This window comes from Cavia porcellus, unplaced genomic scaffold (genome assembly GCF_034190915.1).
Source record: "Cavia porcellus strain 051 isolate PalLab524CR breed Dunkin Hartley unplaced genomic scaffold, mCavPor4.1 scaffold_2, whole genome shotgun sequence".
Lineage (NCBI taxonomy): Eukaryota > Metazoa > Chordata > Mammalia > Rodentia > Caviidae > Cavia > Cavia porcellus.
The window spans coordinates 69,740,395-69,763,631 of NW_026947485.1; the positions used below are offsets into that span (position 1 = coordinate 69,740,395).

A 23,237-nucleotide genomic window follows, 5' to 3' on the forward strand; every position below is an offset into this window, starting at 1 on the left:
GTTCATCATCATTGGTCATTAGGGAAATGCAAATTAAAACCACACTGAGAGTCCATCTCATTCTTAAAAGAATGGCTAGGATCAAGAAAACCAGCAACAAGTGCTGGAGAGGCTGTGGGGAAAAAGGAACTCTCCTGCACTGTTGGTGGGAGTGTAGACTGGTACAACCTTTGTGGAGGTCAGTCTGGAGATTTCTCAAAAAGCTGGGATTGGAAGTCCCATTTGTTGCAGCTATTCCACTTCTAGGCATATTCCCAGAAGAACTGAAAGCATCATACCACACCTATGTGCACCTATATCACAAAAGCTGTTTTTTAGCAGACACTGCTATGGTTTGTTTAGTGTTTTTAGTAGTCCAGAGAACCTCTGTTCTCTGTTTGAATGCTTATATTTAAAAATATGTCTAATAAATATGAACAAGGATTTTCATTGGAGGCATTTGATTGAAGGTATATTTTTCACCTTCAATCAAGTGATATATGTGCACCTATGTTTATAGCAGCACAATTTGTAATCGCCAGATCTTGGAAACAACCCAAGTGTCCATCAACTGAGGAATGGATAAAAAAGTTGTGGTATTTCTATACAATGGAGTACTACTCAGCTATAAAGAAGGATCACATTGAGATATTTATCAATAAATGGGTACAGCTTGAAACCATACTCATAAGTGAAATAAATCAAACTCGCATCTGTGAACACCAAATAGTTTCCCTAGTGTAGGAAATGATTCAAATATATAAAAGTATGGGTAACCATGATTCCCCATTATGTGGCCTTGAAGCCTTATAAAGTTTTCACTCATTAATTGGAATGGCTTTATTCTGGGCTGTTCGATATTATGGCCTGTGATCCAATGAACAGCTATTTTGAAGAAAACAAGACATCATAATAGCTAGTGCTGATTTAATGCCATCTTGTTTTAAAGCCCCACCAAACTATGGCTCTTCTGTCTCCATTGGTTTTATCATGTTGTATCTTGCTGGATTTTATCATATGTGGTAGTATAAACAAAAATTGTTCTAGGCAAAGAGACAATATAGAAACCATTGTTCATTTTTCTGTTAGCTGGTTCTAAATACTCTACAATGCTTTCATCCACTTGAATGGTGTTACACTGTCTTGATATGTTTGATGCTATAGCATATGAAGTTATATTCAAATATTTCAAGGAAAAAGACACTATGGTAACTACTATTAAGTCGGGTTATTTGGTGGTGAAGCACTAGGTTGCTGAAACTGTTATGCTTTGACCTGTATTGTTATGTTGTTAAGCCCTCTTTTATCTCAACCGCTCCCTTATTCATACAGAATGGAACAGAGTCTAATCAGTCAAAACAAGATAGTGGGAGTATTACAGAACTTCAAATCAAGTTAATAGTAAATCAAGAAGGTTACTAAAATATATCCTGCTAGTTTTTTTGATCTTTTCCCCTTAGCTTAAAAAAGAAAAAAAATTAAATAATTTTTAATGAATAAGGGAGAGGTTGCCACATTGCAAGCTCTACTGTTCTTTGCACTTTCCAGCTTTTGAAGTTAGCCAGCTTGAAAAGGTACAGAGTAATTTGTCCCAGTTGAGTAGATTTGTTGAAAATAACCCACAAGTGGGACATAATTAAGCAACAGAAACTTTTTGGGGAAAAACTGTTAATATGTGCCATGTTTCTCAATTAGTTTGTTCTATCTGGCCTAATTATTTCAGTGTTTAGAACATTTCCTAAAAATCATTTAATATGGCTGAATATTATAGTAGAAAATATTAATCACAATGTTATTATTAAGAAACAAAGAAACATTTCTAAGAATAAAGGAATACCTAACTGGAATATTATGTGACCATTAAAATCCACTATTAATGTATATTTAGTGACTGTGGAGTGGTCTTAATATTTGTTAAGGCACAAAATGAAAAACAACCCAATGCAGGATTCGGCTAAATGTGTAACCCACATACAGTGGCACCCACTGACATCTCAACTACTGAGGAGCCTGAAAAAGAAGGATGCTAAGTTAGAAGAAAATTGGATAAGTTAGTAAGACCTTGTCTCCAAATAAAAAATACGAAGGGCTAGGAATGTAACAAGGTGGTAGATCTAGTGGTAGATACTTCTTACTCAGTACCACAAAAACAAACAAAAATAAATGAGTCTGGAGCTATAGCTCACTGGTACAGCACTTACCTAGCATGGGTTCATTCTTCAGAAACACACACACACACACACACACACACGTGTGATGTGTATGCTTTAAGAAAAAATAGTATATTATGCATAGAATACACTAATATGTAACTTTTTATTGCTTTATTGAAAACAAATTTTCAACATTTTTCAGATATTATTGAGTTGTTCTGAAAAGCAATTAGAAAGATAAAATAGAGTCACATTTAAAAATATGTAAAGTAACTGTGCCCGTACACTTAAAAAGTGACCGTGGTAGAAGAAAGAACACTGCAAACAATGTAAAATGCTGAGTTCCCAGCTCAGTTTTGTAAAGCTGTGTGGTTTTAGGCAAGCACCTTCATCCATTTAAGCCTGGGCTTCTCTTCCTGTGCAGAGGGAAGGTTTATATCGGTTGATCTCCCTGAAGTTTGATGTTACTTAGTGTCTTTTTCCATAAAGAAGGTACACATTGGAAATACTAAACGATAAATAAATAATGTGTAATCATAAAACTAATCTTATTCAGTTGTTTTACAGAATTAGAACTAACTGCTCCTGTTTGCCCTGTGCCTATTGGCCATGGGTGATATCTGTTACAGATCGCTACCGAAGCAATAGAAAACTTCCGAACCGTCGTGTCTCTGACTCGAGAGGAGAAGTTTGAACACATGTATGGGCAGAGCTTGCGGGTGCCATACAGGTAAAAGGCACTGCAGATCGGGAGGTTAGTCTGAGGAGGTTTGCAGTTAACAGAGTTGCTTTCAGAAGACTTACTTTGCCCAGGAGGTGGGGCACGCATGGGAAATGCTTGTACTTAATCAAGGGAGGAGTGTTGAGACCCTGATGAGTCAAGTGCATCTCTGAGGTGGAATGTGAAACAGCTGATAGGAGGTAGGAGTGGAGGGGAAGAGGATGCTGAGGATGAATCCCTGGGCCCTGTTGCGATTGTGAGCCCCATTTGTTCTAGCTGGGGATGCAGGTTCTTTGTGGTCATGTAAGCTGAAGTCAGTGCACCTTGGAGTGGCATTTCCTGGGTATCCATGCGACTTCTCTCCTCTCCTCTGGTGGGGACTTTCTGCCCTTCCTCTACCACAGCCATCACAGTGAGGGCTTCCGTAAGTGGTGTGAATACGAGCAAACCCTGGGTTCAGAAGTGAGTCTGAACACAGAGAGCTGCTCGTTTACCAACATCTTCCTACCCACACTGCCACATCACTGGTTCACATCCCTCAGAAAACCTAGTCTCGGTTCTTTTGCAATGAAAATTGCAGTAAGTCCCCCAAAGAATCAAGTGTTTCTTTCTGCTTCCAGGGTTTACTCATAAGGTATTGTACCTCCACTGCCTAAATATCCAGTCAATACCCCGCAAAGCAAGAACACCCCTATTTCTTGGTGTCACACGATACAGTACCTTCAGTTTGTAGGTGTAGGATAAATGTGTGGAGTGAATGTTAACACATGAATGTTGAGTCGTCTGGGAAATGAAGGGGACTTGCACTTGTTAATTCCTAAGAGGTTCTATATAGATTTCATAGGCTTAGTACCTCCCCACATCAATGCATAGAGATGCAGTTAATCCTTCACTAAGCGTGAAGACACTAAACCTCAGAGTTGAGGCACCTAACTAATTCACCCAGTGGAAAGTAAAATGACAACAAAACAGTCCTTTGGAGATGAAACCTATTTGTGTCTGTCATGCTTTTGTGCTTCACTGTCAACCATGAAAGTTACATTTTAAGGACTAAGAAATGATCCACAGTAAGTTTTCAAATTTATTTTTTTCAGAAACTCTTTACGGAAAGCACACATCTTTGGAATCACCTTTGCCTTCACCCAGGCCATGATGTATTTTTCTTATGCTGCTTGTTTCCGGTTTGGTGCCTTCTTGGTGGCACGTAATCACATGGAGTTTCAAGATGTTCTGTTGTAAGTATTGGGTTATTATTGACAATATGCCTCAGAAGAAGTAAATAATCCTGAGATGAGCATGCTCATGTCTAGCTAGAAAACCCGAGATGCAGCCTCATGAAGAGATTTTGGTGGTTGAGCAAGTGCACTTTGCCTCTGGGTCTCTGCATTATTCCCATGCAAGCACCCACTTCTGCAGTAACTTCTGTTCTTGTTAGAACTCATACACAGCTGACTGTTCCAAGCTAGCGGCTGGGGGAGTGACCAACATCAAAGGTCTCCAGAGGGCATTGATATTTGGCTGTTTTTTAAATTTTTTTTTTTATTTTAAAGAGATTAAGACAAAAGAGGACATAACAAAGCAGATCAGATCAGAAAATGCAAATAACACAGCATTTTACCACAAGGCAACCCATAATTAACAGTAACTACCGTAATGTCTCTTGCTTTGAAACAGTTGAGCATAGCTTCATATATGATAGTATAAAGCATAACAAAATAGTACAAAACCATTCAAGAGAATAAAAGCATTACACGACTTCCAAAACCAAATAGTAGAGAATGAACAGTGGCTACTATATTATCTCAATTTCCATAGAAAATTTGTTTGTACTACCACACATAATAATATCCAATAAGATTTAACAGGATAGAACCAAAGGCAACAGAAAAACAAAAGCATGGTAGGACTTCAGAGTAAGTCTTCTAATGTCTTCTTTGCTGTAAAATAGCTGTTTATACTATCACAAATAATAAAATCAAACAAAGTAGAATAAAACCATTCCAACTAATGAATGCAGACATTATAAGGTTTCAGAGCAATGTAATGGGGAATCATGATTACTATAAACTCTTATGTACTCTTACCATTTCTTACACTAGGGAGACTATACGGTATTTATATATGTGAGTTTGATTTATTTCACTTATGAGTATGGTCTCAAGTGGTGTCCATTTATTTGTAAATATCTCAATGTGATCATTATTTATAGCTGAGTAGTACTCCATTGTATAAAAATACCACAGCTTTTTTATCCATTCCTCAGTTGATGGACACTTGCTTCCAAAATCTGGCTATTACAAATTGTGCTGCTATAAACATGGGTGCACATATATCACTGTGGTCTGATGCTTTCAGTTCTTCCGGGAATATGCCTAGAAGTGGAATAGCTGGAACAAATGGGACTTCCAATCCCAGCTTTTTGAGAAATCTCCAGACTGACCTCCACAATGGCTGCACACCAGTCTACACTCCCACCAACAGTGCAGGAGAGTTTCCTTTTCCCCACAGCGTCTCCAGCCTTTGTTGTTGGTAGTTTTCTTGATCCTGGCCATTTTTTCAGGAATGAGATGGAATCTCAGTGTGGTTTTAATTTGCATTTCTCTAATGAGTGATGATGATGAACATTTTTTCATGTATTTGTATTTCTTTACCTGAGAACTGTGTATTCATCTCAGATGCCCATTTTTGGATTGGGTCTTTGACTTTCGGGGGTCTGATTTTTTAAAAATTCTTTATATGTTTTAGACAGAAGTGCTTTGTTTGAGGGACAGTTCACTAAGATTTTTTCCCATTTTGTGGGTTTTCTTTTCATTATGCTGGAGATTTCTTTTGACATGCAGAAACTTTTTAATAAGCTGTGATCCCATTTATTAATTCTGGGAAGTATTCCCCATGCAGTTTGATTCCTGTTCATGAATTCTCTACCTACCCCTAAGTCTTCAAGATTTTTAGCTAATTTATCTTCTAACAGATTTAGTGTTTCTGTTTTAATATTCAGATGTTTAATCCATTTAGATTTTAGTTTAGTATATGGTGATAGGCATAGGTCTAGTTTTAGTTTTTGGCATGTGGAGAGCCAGTTTTTCCAGCACCATTTACTACAGAGACTGTCATTCTTCCAGTGAACATGTTTGGCCCTTTATTAAAGATAAGGTGATTGAGTATGTTGGTAGTTGTGGTTGTATCTTCTAATCTATTCCAGTGATCTTTGGCTCTGTTTTTATTCCAGTACCATGTTGATTTTATTACACTTGCTTTGTAATATAACCTCAAGTCAGGGATTGTGATGCCTCCTGCCTTGCCTTTGCTGCTTAGAATTGCCTTTGCTATTCTAGGTCTCTTCTGGTTCCAGATGAATTTTAGGATTGACTTCTCTAGATCTATGAGGTGTGTTGATGGTATTTTCATTGGGATTGCATTGAATCTGTATAACAGTTTTGGGAGAATGGCCATTTTCACAATGTTTATTCTTCCTATCCATGAACAAGGGATGTCTTTCCATTTTCTGAGATCCTCTTCAATTTTTTTTTCAGATCTTTTACTTCTTTTGTGAGATTAATTCCTAAGTATTTCATTTTTTGGATGTTAGTGTGAAGAGTGTGGCTTCTTTTATTTCTCAGTGATGTTATTGTTAGTGTATAGAAATGCTATTGATTTTTGAGTATTGATTTTGTATCCAGCTACATTGCTGAATTTATTTATTATATCTAGGAGTCTTTCAATGGAGTTTTGGGGGTCTTCTATGTAGAGTATCATGTCATCCACAAATAATGGTAATTTTACTTCATGTTTTCCTATCTTTACCCCTTTTATTTCTCTCTTGTCTTATTGCTCTGGCTAGTATATCAAGTACTATGTTAAATAGGAGTGGTGATAAGGGACATCCTTGTATTGTGCCTGATTTTAATATAAAGGCCTTCAGTTTTTGCCCATTTAATAACATGCTGGCTGTTAGTTTGTCATAGATGGCCTTTATCATATTGAGGTAAAGACCATCTATTACAATTTTCTGTACAGTTCTTAGCATGAATGTTAGACCTTATCAAAAGTTTTTCTGCATCTATAGAGATAATCATGTGATTCTTATTTTTGGCTTTATTGATATGGTAGATTACATTTATTGACTTATGTATGTTGAGCATTCCTGCATGCCTGGGATGAATCCCACTTGGTCGTGGTGTATAATCTTCTTGATGATTTGCTGCATCCTGTTTGCCAATATTTTATTGAGGATTTTTGCATCTGTGTTCACTAGGGAGATTGGCCTGTAGTTCTCTTTTTTAGTTGGGTCTTTCTCAGGTTTTGGTACTAGAGTAATTCTTGCTTCTAGGAATACCTTAGGAAGAATTGCTTCCCTTTCGATTTCATTGAAGAGTTTGAGGAGTGTCGGCATTAAATCTTCTTTGTATTTCTTGTAGAATTCTGCAGTGAATCTGTCTGGGCCTAGGCTCTTCTTTGTAGGTAGGGACTTAATTCCATTTTCAATTTCATTAATAGAAATTGGGTTATTTGGCAGTTTACATTTTCTTGACCCAGCTTTGGTAATTCATATGTTTCTAGGAATCTGTCGATTTCTTCTGTGTTATCGAACCTATGAGAGTAGAGGTTTTAGAAAAAGGTGTTGATGATCTTCTATATTTCCACAGAGTTTGTAGTGATTCCACCTTTTTCATTCTTTATTGCATGAATTCGAGCTGTTTCTTTCCCTTTTTTAATAGGGTTGGCTAGGGGCTTATCACTTTTATTTATTCTTTCTAAGAACCAACTCTTTGATTCATTACTTTTTTGGATTGTTTTCTTTAGTCTCTATTGTATTAATTTCTGCTCTGATTTTTATAATTTCCCCCCTTCTTTTGGCTTTGGGCTTTTGACTTGCTCTTCTTTTTCTAGACGTTTGAGGTGTAGCAACAGGTTGTTTATTTGTATTCATTTTGTTTTCCTGATATGGGAACTCAGTGTAATAAATTTTCTTCTGAGGACTGCTTTCATTGCATCTCACAGATTCTGGTAAGTTGTATTTGTATTTTTGTTTGCTTGTAGGTATTGTTTGATTTCTTCTTTAATTTCCTCTGTGACCTACTGATTGCTCAAGAGTGTATTATTCAATTTCCATGTGTTTGTGAGGTATTTGCAGTTTCTTTTATCATTAATTTCTAGTTTCATGGAACTACGATCTGATAACATGCATGGGATAATTTCAACTCTTTTGCATTTATTTAAATGTGTTCTGTGAGCTGGTATATGGTCTTATTTTAGAGAATGTCCCATCTACTGCTGAGAAGAATGTATATTCTGGTGTTGTTGGATGAAACACTCTGTATATGTCTACCATGTCCATTTGTTCACAGGTGTGATTCAGTTCTGTTATTTCTTTGCTGATTTTCTGTCTGGTTGATCTGTTACTTGGTGTCAATGGTGTGTTAAGGTTTCCTGTTATAATTGTGTTATTGCTAATTTGATTTTTCATTTCTATTAATACTTGCTTTGTATAACTGGGTGCTCTGGAATTTGGTGCATATATATTTAAGATAATTATCTCTTCGTCTTTAAGTTTTCCCCTAACCAGTATGTAGTGACCTTTATCTCTTAGGATCATTCTTGTTTTGAAGTTCACATTGTCTACAAACAGAATAGCTACCCCCACTTTTTTTTCGGTTCCTATTGCATGAACTATTGTTTTCCATTCTTTGACTTTCAGTCTGTGAATATCCTTTTGGGTTAGACAGATTTCTTGCAGACAGCATATCATTGCATTTTGTTTCTTGATCCATTTTGCCAGTCTGTTTCATTTAATTGGTAATTGAGACCATTTACATTAATGGTTATAACTGTTATATATTGGCTTATTGTTGACATGTTATCTTTCTGCTGTTGCATCTTTATCTTTCCATTCTGTTTAGTTGTCTACCTTGCTTAGTTGTGTTTTCCTATGTGTATCTAGACTGTGTTTCAGTATTCTTTGCAAGGTTGGCTTGGTGTTTATGAAATTCTTCAGCTGTTCTTTGTCATGGAAGTATCTTATTTCTCCATCCATTTTGAAGGACAGTTTTTCAGGGTACATCAGTCTAGGATGAAAATCATTTTCCTTTAGGATCTGAAATACTTCACTCTATGCTGTTCTTGACCTCATTGTTTGTGTTGAGAAGTCTGCTGTGATTCTGATAGGTTTTCCTTTATAGATGATCTGTCTTTTCTCTCTGACAGCTTTTAGTATTCTATTCTTATGCTGGATTTCTGGGTTGGTGATTATTATATGTCTGGGTGTAGTTTTATTTTGGTTATGTCTATTTGGGGTTCTGTACGCTTCACTAATCTAATGTCAGTTTCCATTCTCACATTTGGGAAATTTTCAGCTATGACTTCTGTGGATAGTCTTTTGATATCATTTGTGTTGTTCCCTTCTTTCTCATTTATCCCTATTAATCTTATGTTGTTTTTCTTTGCTTCATCTTACAGTTGTTGAATTGTTATTTCCTGATTCCTTGTTATTTTTAAAAGATCTTTCCTTTCCTGTTTACTAGCTGAAATCTTGTCTTCGAGGTCTGAAATTCTATCTTCACTTTCATTGAGTCGGTTTTGACAACTTTCAATAGAATTTTTGATTTCCTGTATATCTCGTTGAATCTGCTTCATGTATTCTGTTTCTTAAATTGTTTACTCAAGGATTCTCTCTTTTTGTTTTTTTCCTCTAATTTTTAAACTGTGTCTTTAGATGTGTTCAGCATCTCTTTCATTACTTTTATCATTTCTTCTTTCACCTGGGAGATTATTTCTAGTTTGAATTCCTTTAAAGCTTCCTGGAGTTGCTTTTTTATTTCAGTTGCTAGTATTACAGGTATTTCAGGTGTATGGCATATATTTTCTTCTATGTACATGGCTCCTAGGCTTTCTTGGGATCAATTAGAGGGTTGAGATTGCATTTTGGTCTATTGTTTTGTTATTTTCCTATATTTCTGTGTTTCAAGTGTTTTTCTCAGGCTTCCCTTTGATGTGTTGGAAATTGTCTCCTATGCCCTAGGCTCCTGGGACTGAAGGGAGGTTGCTGAGCATGGTCCAGTCAGGCCTGCGGGCCCTCCTGTACCACCTTCTGTGTTCCAGGTAGCTAGGCAGGCATCTAAACACTGTGGATGATGGGCTAAAGCTCTCCCCGGGCAACGACCAATGCTCTTGAACTCACTCCACCTGTTCTCAATTCCCGTAATTGAAGAAGGTCACTGGGTATAATCTACTCCAGCTGCAAAGCCTCCCAAGGCTAGTCCAGTGTGGCTGGGACCTGGGCAAGTCCTTGAGCTCTGGGAGCGATGATCTTAACACAGTCTCCTGGGCTCGGGATGGGGAATGGACTCACCCCAGATGCCAGCGTTGGCATTTGGGAAGAAATCTGAGCCCCAGCCTGAGAGAAGGGCCTGACAATTCTGTGTAAAGAGCTGTGCAGCACAGCAGTTAGGACAGAAAAGTGCCACCCACATGCCACATGTCCCGGAAGTTCCCAAGGCAAATTCACTTTTTCTTGCTAAGGAAACAGTTGCAAGGGAGGTGCTGGAGAAATGAAAAAATGACAAAGGAAAAACTAGATGAGGATTTTTCTGCCACATTTCCATAGTTATAGGAAATTATATTGTAGTCTAGAGAATCAGGTTTAAACTTGATTATACTACTAATATAACAAAAGAACCAGTTTAGCAGTGAAAACGTTGTGTGATCTTTCTGATCTTATAGAATTGGTGACTGGTAGAACTCTGCCCTTTAACAGTATACTAACATATACTAAATTTAACATAGTACTAAAAGTAACAAAGTTTTATACTGAAATCAGAATCATAGGAGTCTCAGAATATAATGTGTTAGTATAATATGTCTGTTTTGACTTATTCACACATGATAGGTAGTTCAGGATGGCCCTCACAGAAGATTTAAAATGTCTATTTTCTTATATGTATGTGTGACATATAATGTACAGGTGCTATTTGTGATTATAACGTAAAGATCAAAGTTAGACATTGTGGATATTAGGTCTGTCATTGGATTATTTTCACCTTACTTTGAATTGATGAATGTTGGTGTCACTCAGACATTTAGCTTTGCAAAATCCGTCTTCCAAGTGGGTACAACAAAGGGGAGATCTGTGTGAGCAGCAGTATGTAGATCTCAAAGATTTTGAGTGATAAGGACAAGATTAACCATCTGCATAATTTATTTAGAGTGACTTTTTAAAAATTTTTTATTTTGAAAGTGGTAAAATACAACAGAGCAAGACAGAATAAAGCTAACTAAGGTCATACAGTGAAATTGGTACAGAACTTCATGTCAGTTTACTGGGATAACAGTAATAGGTATCACAGCATATTTTGTTATCTTTATAATAGTTCTTTTAATCACGTATATCAAAATGCGATGAAATACAGAACATTATAGAACTTATCAAAACAGAATACTGCATAAAGCAGTACCATTAATCAGAATAGAGCAAAACAGTAATAAGAATATTTGCCTTTAAAGAGATGGTAGAAGGAAGTCCCCCTTATTTGCTATGGTCAGCCTCCTAGGAGACGCTCAGATTTCTGGTTCCCATTTGCTAACGGGGGAGACAGGAGAAGGGGGGTAGGGGAAGTGGGATGTTTGGCTCTAGGCCGTGCATCAGTAGGTTCACTATTGTTTAGCAGGGAGGCAGGCTGGTTGTTTGGTTTCACAGCGTCCTAAGTTCCAACATGACGTGGATCTCAGGAGACATTGCTGGTTCTCCCCCTGGAAGGGCCACAGTCTGCCACACCGCCACCACTTACTAGGGAGGGGAGGTGCTTGCTTGGCTTCCCAGTATCCTAAGTTCCAACATGGAGTGGATCTCAGGAGCTGATGCTGGTTCTCCCCATGGAAGGGCCGCAGTCTGCCACACTGCTACCACTTACCAGGGAAGGGAGGTGGAGAGAGTGATGTTTTTTAAGCAAAGAAACAACTAATGGCACTGTGTGCTGCTTTAACACAGTTGTAGAGGTCCACTGTTCAAACACACAGTTTGACAAATGTGTCCAGACGGCATTGAAAGGTGTTATTAGAAACACAAAGGACCTGTATGACAGTATTAATACTTGAAGGACAGTCCTATGATAGGTTTTCTTCAGTTTATAAAAAAACTTTATCTGTTTTACAATTATTTTCAACAGTGCTGCTTGTGGCCTGTTGTACTTGTGGAAATGCTGGCTTTCTAGCAATGCAGCTGTAACTGTGCATGTATATCTTCTGTTCTCCAGGGTATTTTCAGCCATCGTCTTTGGTGCCATGGCAGTCGGGCAGGTCAGTTCATTTGCCCCTGACTATGCCAAAGCCAAAGTGTCAGCCTCCCACATCATCATGATCATGGAAAAGGTCCCTACCATTGACAGCTACAGCACAGAAGGCCTGAAGCCGGTGAGTTTGAGGTTCCCACTGTATGATCTGCTCCTGATTTCTAAACAGAAGTATTCAAAGGGGAAATGTAATAAGCTTGGACTTTTTAAAATGCTGGTAATAATACAAAAATTTGAAATTATGTGTTTATTTCAGTAAGAATTTTTTTTTATTTCAGTAAGTATTAATAATGTGTTCTAACATCTAGTACTTCTACATAAGAAAGTTATGGAGAGGCGAGAATACTGCCAGCTTTATAAGCAAACCACAGTGGTTAAGTTTTCTGATGTGTAAGTTACTCAATTCTGGGGAAAGGAATTTAGCACATTTGTCTTGTACTTTTGTATTGGATTAATAACTCATTCAGTAAAAACATTGACTCTGAGATCTTTGTTAATTTTAGCAGTATGAATCAATTTTACCTCTAGTAGGATTCCACTGCTTTTGAAACCTGGTGGTAGAAGGGCTCAGATCAGAGGTGAGCCTATGGCGTGCATGCTGCAGCGGCTACACAGAGCTCTCTCTGTTGGCACATGAGCCAAGTAGCCCTAGCAGCCAAGCTTGGATATTCAGGTTCACTGTAGTGTTAATGCTTTGTGATAAATAAGTGGGTTTTGGTTGCAGTTTAGGCACTTGTCTCTAAAAGGCTTGCCATCACTGGCTTAGGCTTACCCTGTGTTTCACCACCGCAGCAAACTAACTGTTGCTGTCCTCATTTTAGGATATGCTGGAAGGAAATGTGACCTTCAGCAATGTTGTGTTCAACTATCCGACCCGACCAGACATCCCAGTGCTTCAGGGGCTGAACCTGCAGGTGAAGAAGGGCCAGACGCTGGCCTTGGTGGGCAGCAGTGGCTGTGGGAAGAGCACAACAGTCCAGCTTCTGGAGCGGTTCTACAACCCCATTTCAGGGACAGTGGTGAGTGCCGTTCCCTTCAGCTCATTTGAGGCTTTTTCATCATCTTGAGACCTGGATGTGGTTTTCATTCTCAAGGATAAGTCATTGTTTTCCGGCGTTTTAATAATAGCCACAAGTAGGGAAAGTGTGATAGCATAGGCTGAATATTCAGGCTGCATCATCTGCCTCCAGCCTCTCCCTCGACAGTACCACCTTTTAAACACTCATCTCTCTTTTGTGGTTAGATCTGTCCATGTCAGAGATACACAAAAAGCGAAGTACCCAGAAAGACAGAGAAAGGGAGCTAGGAGAGACAAGAAAGATAAACATAGGAAGGAGTGTGGTTCAAGAATAAGACAGTCAGCAAAAACCAGTGCTACAACTGGTTAAAAGGGACATTGAGGACTGAGTTAAAAGACTCTGGCAATTCACAATCTACTGCTGACATTTCATACCTTCAGGGAAGCGCTAACAGTAAACAGTATGCCATGGCTGCAGAATGGCTAGGAAAGGAAATGAGACTTAAGATTGTGTGGAGTACCAAGATAAAAGGTAAGAGAGGCAGCAAAGAACAGGGGCTTGTGTAGGGAAGCAAAAATGTGGGGAACATGCTTAGGAAGGGGAATCTGGAGCATTTTTATGGCTAAGACTGAGTAACTTAAGTGATGGAGAGAGGGCATTGAAACGTCTTCCAAGGGGAAAACAAAGAAATAAAAGAACAAAACAAAACCCAAACACCCTGAGGCGGAAACACTTGGGGATGTGAATATAAAGTGTGAAAGAATACCTTTTCATTTTGTGAATTAAGAAGATGCATAAAGGGTCAGAATTATTCACTCAGCTAAATGTTTGAATGCTTGTCAGAGGATCATCTCAGATGCTGGGCATGAACTAAGAATCTTGAAGGGAAAGTGAATTTAAATGGTTGTAATGGGGGGTAGGAAAAGAGCCAAAGTGGAAAGGAAGAGAATGGAGAGCAAGAAATTTTTCTTATGTTGGCATTTAGTTATTGGTTGTATTCAGCGGTGATATTTAAGGTCTGAAATAGCTGAAGTGGAACGAACACTGACCAGCAGGCTAACTCTTGACAGCTCTGTGTGGACCCTTCTTGTAGTAACAACTGAAATGCAAAAGAATTTTCAACCTGTAGTCTAAGGCTCTTTTTTTTCCCTTCCCCACAGCAGCGAGTCACTGTCACTCAGAAAAAAAAAGTTACTGTATTCAGAGACAGTTATAACTTTCCTCAGCCTCATGAAACTTTGATTGAGCAGTATATTTAATGTTGTTCTGTAATGAGTTTGAGGGCATGATGTCTGCCCCTGAAGATGGTAATTGCAGACATGGAAATACACTTTGCTGTACCGTAAAACAGTAGACCCAGAGTTGGTTCTAAGGAATAAAAGGAATTGGCATGTGTGTGAACAGTGAACATGCTAGTCAGTGCAGTAGATAATGTGGCAATAACTGGTACATTTTTTATTTTAGTGCAAGAAATAGGCCAGTTCAGCTGAAACAGGGGGTTAATAATAGCACTGGTACTCCAGGATACAAACTCTAGGACACAAAACTCAACAGCTTTTTCATATACCATATACTCTTGAAAAAGAAATCAGGAAAATAATTCCACTCACAATAATGTGAAACAAACACTTGGGATCAACCTAACCGAGAATGTGGAAGACTTTGGTAATGAAAATTATAAAGCACTGAACAAAGAAATTAAAGAAGACATCAGAAAATGGAAAGACTTCCTTTGCTTATCCATTGATAGGGCTCATCTTGTCAAAATGGACATATTACCAAAAGTGATGTACAGACTCAATGTGATCTCTATTAAAATACCAACAACATTCTTCACAGAATTAGAAAAAATAATTCTAAAATTCATATGGAAGCCCAAAAGAACCAGACTAGGCAAATAAGCAGGCGGCATCCAAATATCCCATTTCAAATTATACTGCAAAGTCATACAAACAATTGCAATGTGGTACAGGCACGAAAGCAGACCTGTGTGTATGCCAATGGGACAGAACAAAAGGCACAGAAACAAATTCACACACTTAGCCATCTGATTGTTCAAAAAGGGGTGAAAATCATGTTCTGGAAAAGCTGGATATCTATGTGTAAAGGATTGAATCTAGATGTTTCTTCCCCTGTATTAAAAATAAAATAAAAATGGATCAAAGGCCTAGATATAAGCTTGGGGTCTTGGAAATTGCTGGAATAAAACACAAGGGAGTGCTTAAAGAGATAGGCACAGGTCAAGATTTCCAAGTAGGACTCCAGTAGCACAGGGATTAAAAAAATGGACCTACATCAAATAAAATCTTCAACCTAGCAAAGAAATCAACAGAGTGAAGAGACAACCTTTTCAGAATAAGGGAAAATCTGGTAGCTTCTTTTCTGCTAGAGGATTATTATCTAGAATATATAAAGAACTAAAACAAAAACCCACCAAAACAACAACCCAATAACATATGGGCAGATGAATAGAAAATTCTCAAAAGAAGAAGTACAAATGGCCAATAAGTATAAGAAAACTGTTAAACATCTTAGTCATTAGGGAATCAAAACTAAATGGAGATTCCATCCCACCCCAGTCAGAAAGGCTGTCATCAAGAATGCAAGCACCCATGAATGTTGATGAAGATGCTGTAAAAAAAATGATCGTCCTACACTATTGGTGTGTATATAAACTAGCACAGAAAATGAGTATGGAGATTCCTCAAAAAAGAAAAATAACTATAAGATTAGATCCAGCTGTAACACTCCTTGATATATTCCTAAAAAATTTGAAGGCAGCATAGTATAGTAATACATGCATGCCTGTGTTATGGCACTGCAATTAATTCACAATAGCTAAGCTGTGGAAATAGCCTAAGGCTCATCAAGTGATGAGTGGATAAAAGAAATATGCCAGATTTCATAATGGGATATTATTCAGCCATAAAGAAGGAGAAATTGTGTCATTTGCAGGGAAAGGGATAGAACTGGAGACTACTGTGTTAATCAAAATAAACAAATCTCAGAAAGTTAAATATTGCATCATTTCTCTTATATGAGCATTATGAAAGTAACTGAATGAAGTAGCAATGACAGTAAACTGGAAGTCTACTAGAAGGGAGACTTTTAGAGATGGGAAATGGTATGAGGAGAACAAGGCAGAAAAGGAGAAGGAGACTAATAGGGATGAAAATAGTCAAAATATGTTATATGCATGTAGCAATGTGAGAAAAAATTCTCATTATTTTGTATTACTAATATGCACCAATAAAAAAGAGTAATGGCTCTCAACTCTGAGACTTTACAGATTATGAGCTATGAAAGATTTAAAAATCTCACAGCCCCATATTGCATTCATGTCACTTTTCACTAGGAAAAGAAAATGTATGATAATAAAATATTGGAGTTGAAAACAATAGCAGACAGGAAATAATTATATAAGAAGGGATTAGTTATAATCATGATGCTGAAATCCATCATTGTTACATGGCAGTAAGAATTACTTGATAGTTACCTACTAACTAAATTATTAAGGGTTACTAATTGATATTTACAAACAAAACTCGGCACATTTACTTGAGTTTATTAGGTACACTCCTTGTATATGTGTATATAAGAAGAGATTAGTTAGGGATTAATAAGACATCAATGCAACAAGAGCATAATATATAATACAGACAGTTCTTTTACATTCAGTGTAAGAAATATAAATCACTCTAGGTATTACTAGTAGATAAGTATTTATTTATTTATTTTTGTTTGTTTGTGGTACTGGGGATTGAACTCATGACCTCATGCTTGCCAGTCAGATGTTTGTACCACTGAGCTATATTCCTGGCTCCTGATAAGTATTTAATAAAGGAAATTAAGTGCTTTTTAGAAGAGCCGGACATGTGGAGGAAAGGCTGCTCTCAGCATCCAAAATCATAGCACTGCAGCCATGATGCCACTCTGACCAAGACATCAGATGAAATTATGCAGATGGCATAGCAGTTCCAAACCTAAACTCCCTAAATCAGGGTCTGACTACTGAAAAAACTCTCAGCTGCTAGAGAGTGAACTCTTCTCTCTGTTTGAGACTTTGCATCTCATTCATAGAACCTAACTTATCTCCAGAACCAATGGAGCCTGGAAAAGAGGTTTTAGCCTTCTAGTCCCTTGATATGTGGAAGAGCAGATACCAAAGTTTTTGGAAACAAATGCTGAGTCCATAGAACAGGAACTGTCTTATGACACCCCTGATGATGCATATGCTGGAAGCAAACTCTCCTCTTTTATTACAGTAAGCTCCACAGTCTGCTTTTGTGCATGACACAAGACCTTTAAAATACTGCCGAGGGGTCTGGATTTCTTATCAGAAGTGTCTCTAATAAACTCAAGTAAATGCACCAAATTCTAAGGTAAATATCAATTAGTGACATGTGATAGTTCATTAGTAAGATACTACCAGTTAGTCCTTACTTCCATGTAAGAATGATGGATTTGAGCATCATTTGATTACAAAAATTGAAGAAAGGTCTTAACTTGCAGTACCTCACTGAAATCAGGAAATTCACAAGTCTGTTAGGGGTCTATGAATTGTAACTTTGAGAAACCCTGACCTGGAGTGGTGGCTCTGAAATGCTGGGATATGTTACAATGGCTTGGTGAGCCAATACAGAACCCAAACACCCTGGATCATTGGAGTACACTAGGACCTGGCCTTGCATTTTTGCAGTTTTCATAGGTGAATCTGACGCCAGCTATAGTGTAGGAACAACTGAACTGGTAAATTTTAAGGAAGGTTTAGGAAAAATTGTGGAACATCTTGAAATATAAGTAGCAGGGTTAAGAAAAGGGAAGGATCCAAGTTTATGACCTGAAAATTATGCAGTTTTAAGATTCTATTTAAAAGAAACAAAACAAAAATTTGAATTCAAAATTATTTAGGAGTGAATATTCGCTTCAAATTTAAAAACACACCAAAACCTAAGTTCAAGAACTTCAACGATCCTGGTCCCAGGTTCATATGGGACAGTGCTGTTCCATACATTGTAGGAGAGGATCCCAGGCAGCAGCAGGCCCTGCATGAGAATCCAAGTGTCCTTGGCTGTGCCATCCTCACCTCCTACAGAATATCACTGCCCTCCCGGGGCTTCCAGTCCCAAGGGTTCAAGGACATGGAGCAGTGGTGTTTGGTGCAACTGCAGGGAATACTTGAGCACCAGGACAGACTTGTAAAGCTAAAATGTCATTTGGAAATTGCCTGGCAAAGTTAAAGAGACCTAACACAATATCGCCAAACTGAAAGCTGCCATTACCTAACATGAAAAAGGTAGAGAAAGAAACAAACTGTTTCATTCTGTTAGTTTAGATTGTAAACTAAGACAAAAGCAATTACAGGAGTTGATGTGGACATAAGCAAGGGTCAGACTTCTACCCATTCCTACTTAGGAACTAGTGACAAAACATCAGTTAGGAACTAGTGATTATTCTTGTACAGATAACATCAAATCATATAAAACAACTTTAGAAAAAGTGAGACTTGCGTACCTTACTGACAAAGATGAAGACACTTCAGAAGCTGAGTACTAGCGAACAAGGGTCTCCTTTCCAGCCTGAGCCAGGGCACTTACCTTGACCAAACCTAAATAGCATCTCCCTCAGCGCATCTCTCAAGGCAGGCAGAGCACGTCTTCTGGCAGTATGGACAACGTGTTTATTGACAAGTGACAAGGATCACAACTGCAGACCAGGATGAATGTTGCTCAGAAGAAGACTCAGTGCTTATAGCCTGGCAGGTCTTTGTAATGGAATTCGTGAAAAATCACACTGGGTAAAAATGCAAGACATGCAAGTCAAATACCCAATTCCTCCACCACATAATTGTAAGACCAATGTGTTATGTGTTCCTGTTACAAAAGAGTGACTCACTGGGTCCCGGAGAACATGGCGGATAGATAACAGCAACTACCGGAGGCTCTCTGAAAGGCTCGGCTCAGAAATTAGGAATGATGCGGACTAAAGAGACATGAGCCAGTAGAGATATGCTCTGCTGACTCAGGAACGAACTGGGCTGAGAGAAACCAACTTGGAATGCAGTCCTGGTGCTAAAATAGGAACAGAAAAGACTCGGTGTGGAGGCTGACCCTGCGCCATTGGATACCGCGGTTTGGATTTCCCGCCGCTCGGCGGCTGGCTGCCTCCACAGCGGCTCGGCAAGGAGAGACGCGCAGAAGCTCTGGGAATGGAGTCTGCGAACGGAGTCGAAAACAGGACGGACAGGACAAGGAGGCGTACACTGGTGGCGAGGTGAGTGAGAGAAACTGACACTCTACCACAGTTTGACTCCAGCGGAGGACTTTCTGGGCTCGGGCAGTCCTGTAAGAGCAGGGCACGGTGGCGACTCCAGCCACACATTCCCCTCTTGGACGGGATTGGTGAAAAGTGCCTGGCCTGTGTGGGCGGACTTGGTAGGCTGGCCTAACCCAGATCCCAGAGTCTGACGGTGGCCTGGAGGGGTGACTCCCGCGTAGGCTGCCTAGTCCGTAACTCCCTGGTGCGCAGCGGTGGGCGGGAACACCTAGCCAGCGCAATTTGATCAGGCTGTGGCTGACAGGCAGGGAAGCTGGGCCTCCTATGTAAGCTTGCATTTTATAAGGAACAGAGAATATGGGGAAGGGAAGCAACAAGAAAGGCTCCCCGGCCCCCAATTCTGAGAAACAGGCAATAGCGGACACCGCACCAATAGACATTAAGCGCCATATAGAGAGCCTCATAGACCAATTCAGGAATGAAGTTATCAACGACCTGAAGCTAGAAGTATGCAGAATAGTTAGAGAAATGCTAAGCACCACCCAGGAAAAAACAGATGGTGGAATGGAAGAACAGAAAAAGAGGGGAGAATTGTTTGATGGAGAAAACAGAGAAAGCATAGAGTACGTGAAGCAGGTTCAAAGGGACTATCAAGAAATTAAGAAGTCTATCCAAGACTGGCATAACAGCTTGAAAGAAACTAAGGACAGACTATCTGAGCTGGAGGGCAGACTTGTAATATGGGAGAATGAAATGAAAAACTTCTTAAAAATAACAAAGAAACAAACAGCAATAATACAAAGACAAGAAGATGATAAGAGGAGCCATAACTTAAGGATTAAGAACATAAAAGAAGAAGTAGGGACACAAACAAGTGAACTACAAAAGCTACTCACAGAAATAATCCAGAATTTTCCTAATTTAGCAAAAGGTAAAGATACTCAGATGTATGAGGCATACAGGACCCTAGCTACCTACAACCCTAACAGAGAAACATCCAGGCATATAATAATAAAAATTTCAGAAATTCAATACAAGAACAGAATATTAAAAGCTGTAAGAGACAAGAAACAGACCACTTACAAGGGAACACCCATCAGAATTACAGCAGATTTCTCTGCACAAACCATCAAATCACGAAGAGCATGGGGGGAAATAATTCAAGCTTTGAAAGATAATAATCTCCAGCCAAGATTGAGATATCCTGCACAACTGTCCCTGGAAATTGATGGAAAAACAAGGTGCTTTCAGGATAAAGAGGAACTAGGGGAATTTGCAACCACCAATTCAACCCTACAGAAAGTATTGCAGGATATTCTAAAAAAAGAAAAATACAAAGAACCCAGAAATAGTGGCGGGGAGGCCACAACGAATGGAGCAGAGAACAAAATGAAGAAGACAAACTGACAGCTACTGACAGAAAAAGAGCTCAACAGAAATGAGACAGAGAAGATTGGATGATAGGAACAGCTATTTTAGAGAAAATGACATCTTAATAGGTAATACTGATTTAATATCATCTTGTTTTGAAGTCTCATCTAGCTTTTGTTCTTCTGTCTCCAATGGTCTAAATAGGTTGTATCTTATTGGATTTTATTATGTACGATAATATAAGCAAAAACCTTTTAAAGACAAGGAGATTATACAGAAACCATTGTTCATTTTCTGTTAGTCGATTCTAAATACTCTATAATGCTGTCATTCTCTTAAATGGTTTTACATTGTTTTGATATACTTAATGCTACAGTATACGAAGTTGTACTCAAGGACTTCAAGGAAAGAGTCAATATGGTAACTACTTTCAGGTCGAAATTATCTGGTGGTGAAACACTATTCTGCTTAAATGGTTATGCTTTGATCTGCGCTGTTTTGCTGTTATGCCCTCTTTTTTCTCAATCTCCACTCCATTATTTACTTTTTTATTTTTATCCGTTTAATTAAAGGGAAAAAATAGCAGGATATAATATAGTAACCCACTTTGACTTTCTATTATTTCGATTTGAAGCCCTGTATTACTCTCACCATCTTGTTTTTGACTGATGTTCCCCTATTCTGTTTTGATGGATAGTATCAGGTTCGAAAGTTTAGGCATCAGCTGAGAAGATAATGAGATTCATTATAATGCCCATTCTCGTTGACGTTTATCTACTTTTGAAGACCTACAATGTCTCCAATGTTTTGGTTTTGTCGGTTTTGTTCTTTACTATTTTGTTCAATTGTATTATAACTAATGATATAGGCAATTCTATTAGAGATAGCGGGAGGCATTATGGTAACCATTGTTGATCACCTTGTATTATGTTTTTATATTATCTATTATGTCCACCCTTTTGACTTGACCGATTCTGTTCTGTTATGTCTCATTTGGTTTTACTCTCTTCCAAAAAAGCAATAAGAACCGTGGGAGCAATGAAACCCAAAATGTGTAATAGTCATTGTACAAAAGAGAGGAAAAGAAAGTGCTCTAAACTATATAACTGCATGTATATTTAAGTGTATAAGATAGAAAATGATATCACAGAGTTTTATTGGATCATTGAACAGAACTGAATGCAGTATCATTGTTGGAATGTCCACTCTACAAGCTTTAATTTTGTGACTTGAACAATTATTTCTAAGATGGCAATATGTAATCCATTAACTAGTGATTTCCTACTGTTCATTTTTTTCTTCTGTAAATCTGTATAACTAGTACCCTTTCACTTTTTTTTTCTTTTCTTCTTAAATAAATTTAAAAAAAAAAGAGTGACTCACTGTCAGAAAGAAGTCTCCTCTTTGCTTGGAGATGGTTATAGAAGGATAAACAGCGTCTTCATGACATCACAGCGCTGCAATGCCCAGTTCATTATTTGCCTGCACAGCTGCTGTCCATAGGAGAATTCTAGTCCTTCAGAAATGCAGAAATGGAATTATGAGAAGATGCTAGCAAAGCTTGCAGCATGATTAGCCAAAAGACCCAATATTAAAACAAAGTTAGAATCTAGAGAACAAGTCTTTAGGGAAATACAAACAAGTAAGTGATGAAAATGACCAGTCCTCTGATGATAAACTCTGAAGGTGGACATTGGGATACTGTCCTAACTCTCTCATGCTTTTGATGTCATTTTCTTGCATCAGACTTTCTAATGAGTATCAGGATTGGTTTCAGATATTGTTGGGGGAAAAGTTTCATAAGTTAATGTAAGAGTTGGTTTCAGAAAAGCTCAGTTTATCTTTCAGAAGATGATCGTCATGAACTTGAGAAGTTTAATGTTGGAATGTTGTGTTTAGCCACGTGTGTTAAAGTTCTGCACATGTTTTTTTTCTTTAAACAAAAGTAGCTAAATCTTTTGTTTGTTTCCTTATGCTTATCTCTGTCAAATAGCATTTATTCCATGCCTGAGAAATGGTTGTAGTAGGCCCTTAAAATAACTTAGAAAGACATACTTCCTTCATTTTTCTGAATAATAAAAGTAGCAGGCTAGAAAATTGTATGCGTACTTGCATTGAGTTACTGAGTTACTGGAAGTGCTATTCCTAGGAAGGCACTCATAGAAAATACTAAACAAATGTTTGTTTTCCCTTAAACACCGATAGCTTGCACTTAATTAGAAAGTACTTTGAAGAGATGCTGTAAGGTACAAGGTCTTTAGATGACTAGGTTTGCCCAGAGTAACTTGAGGTGTAGCACAAGGATAAACTCAATGAACTGCATGAACAGATAGCTGTTCTTGGGCTTCCCTTGATGGGAGTTTAGTGCTGTCATAAGATGATAGATCCATGTCCAGAGTATTCATGTTTGGTAAGGCAACTAGTTTTTTTTAGT

General features: G+C 38.2%; 1 protein-coding gene across 2 annotated transcripts in view; it reads left to right on the forward strand.

Moving 5' to 3' along the window:
• Abcb1 (ATP binding cassette subfamily B member 1) overlaps positions 1-23,237 on the forward strand; it is a 95,771-nt gene that overhangs the window by 65,844 nt on the left and 6,690 nt on the right. For both annotated transcript variants that reach the window (XM_063233862.1, NM_001278770.1), the window contains 4 exon segments: positions 2,762-2,862; positions 3,948-4,088; positions 12,102-12,258; positions 12,959-13,156. In XM_063233862.1, coding sequence (XP_063089932.1) covers positions 2,762-2,862; positions 3,948-4,088; positions 12,102-12,258; positions 12,959-13,156 — 597 coding nt within the window.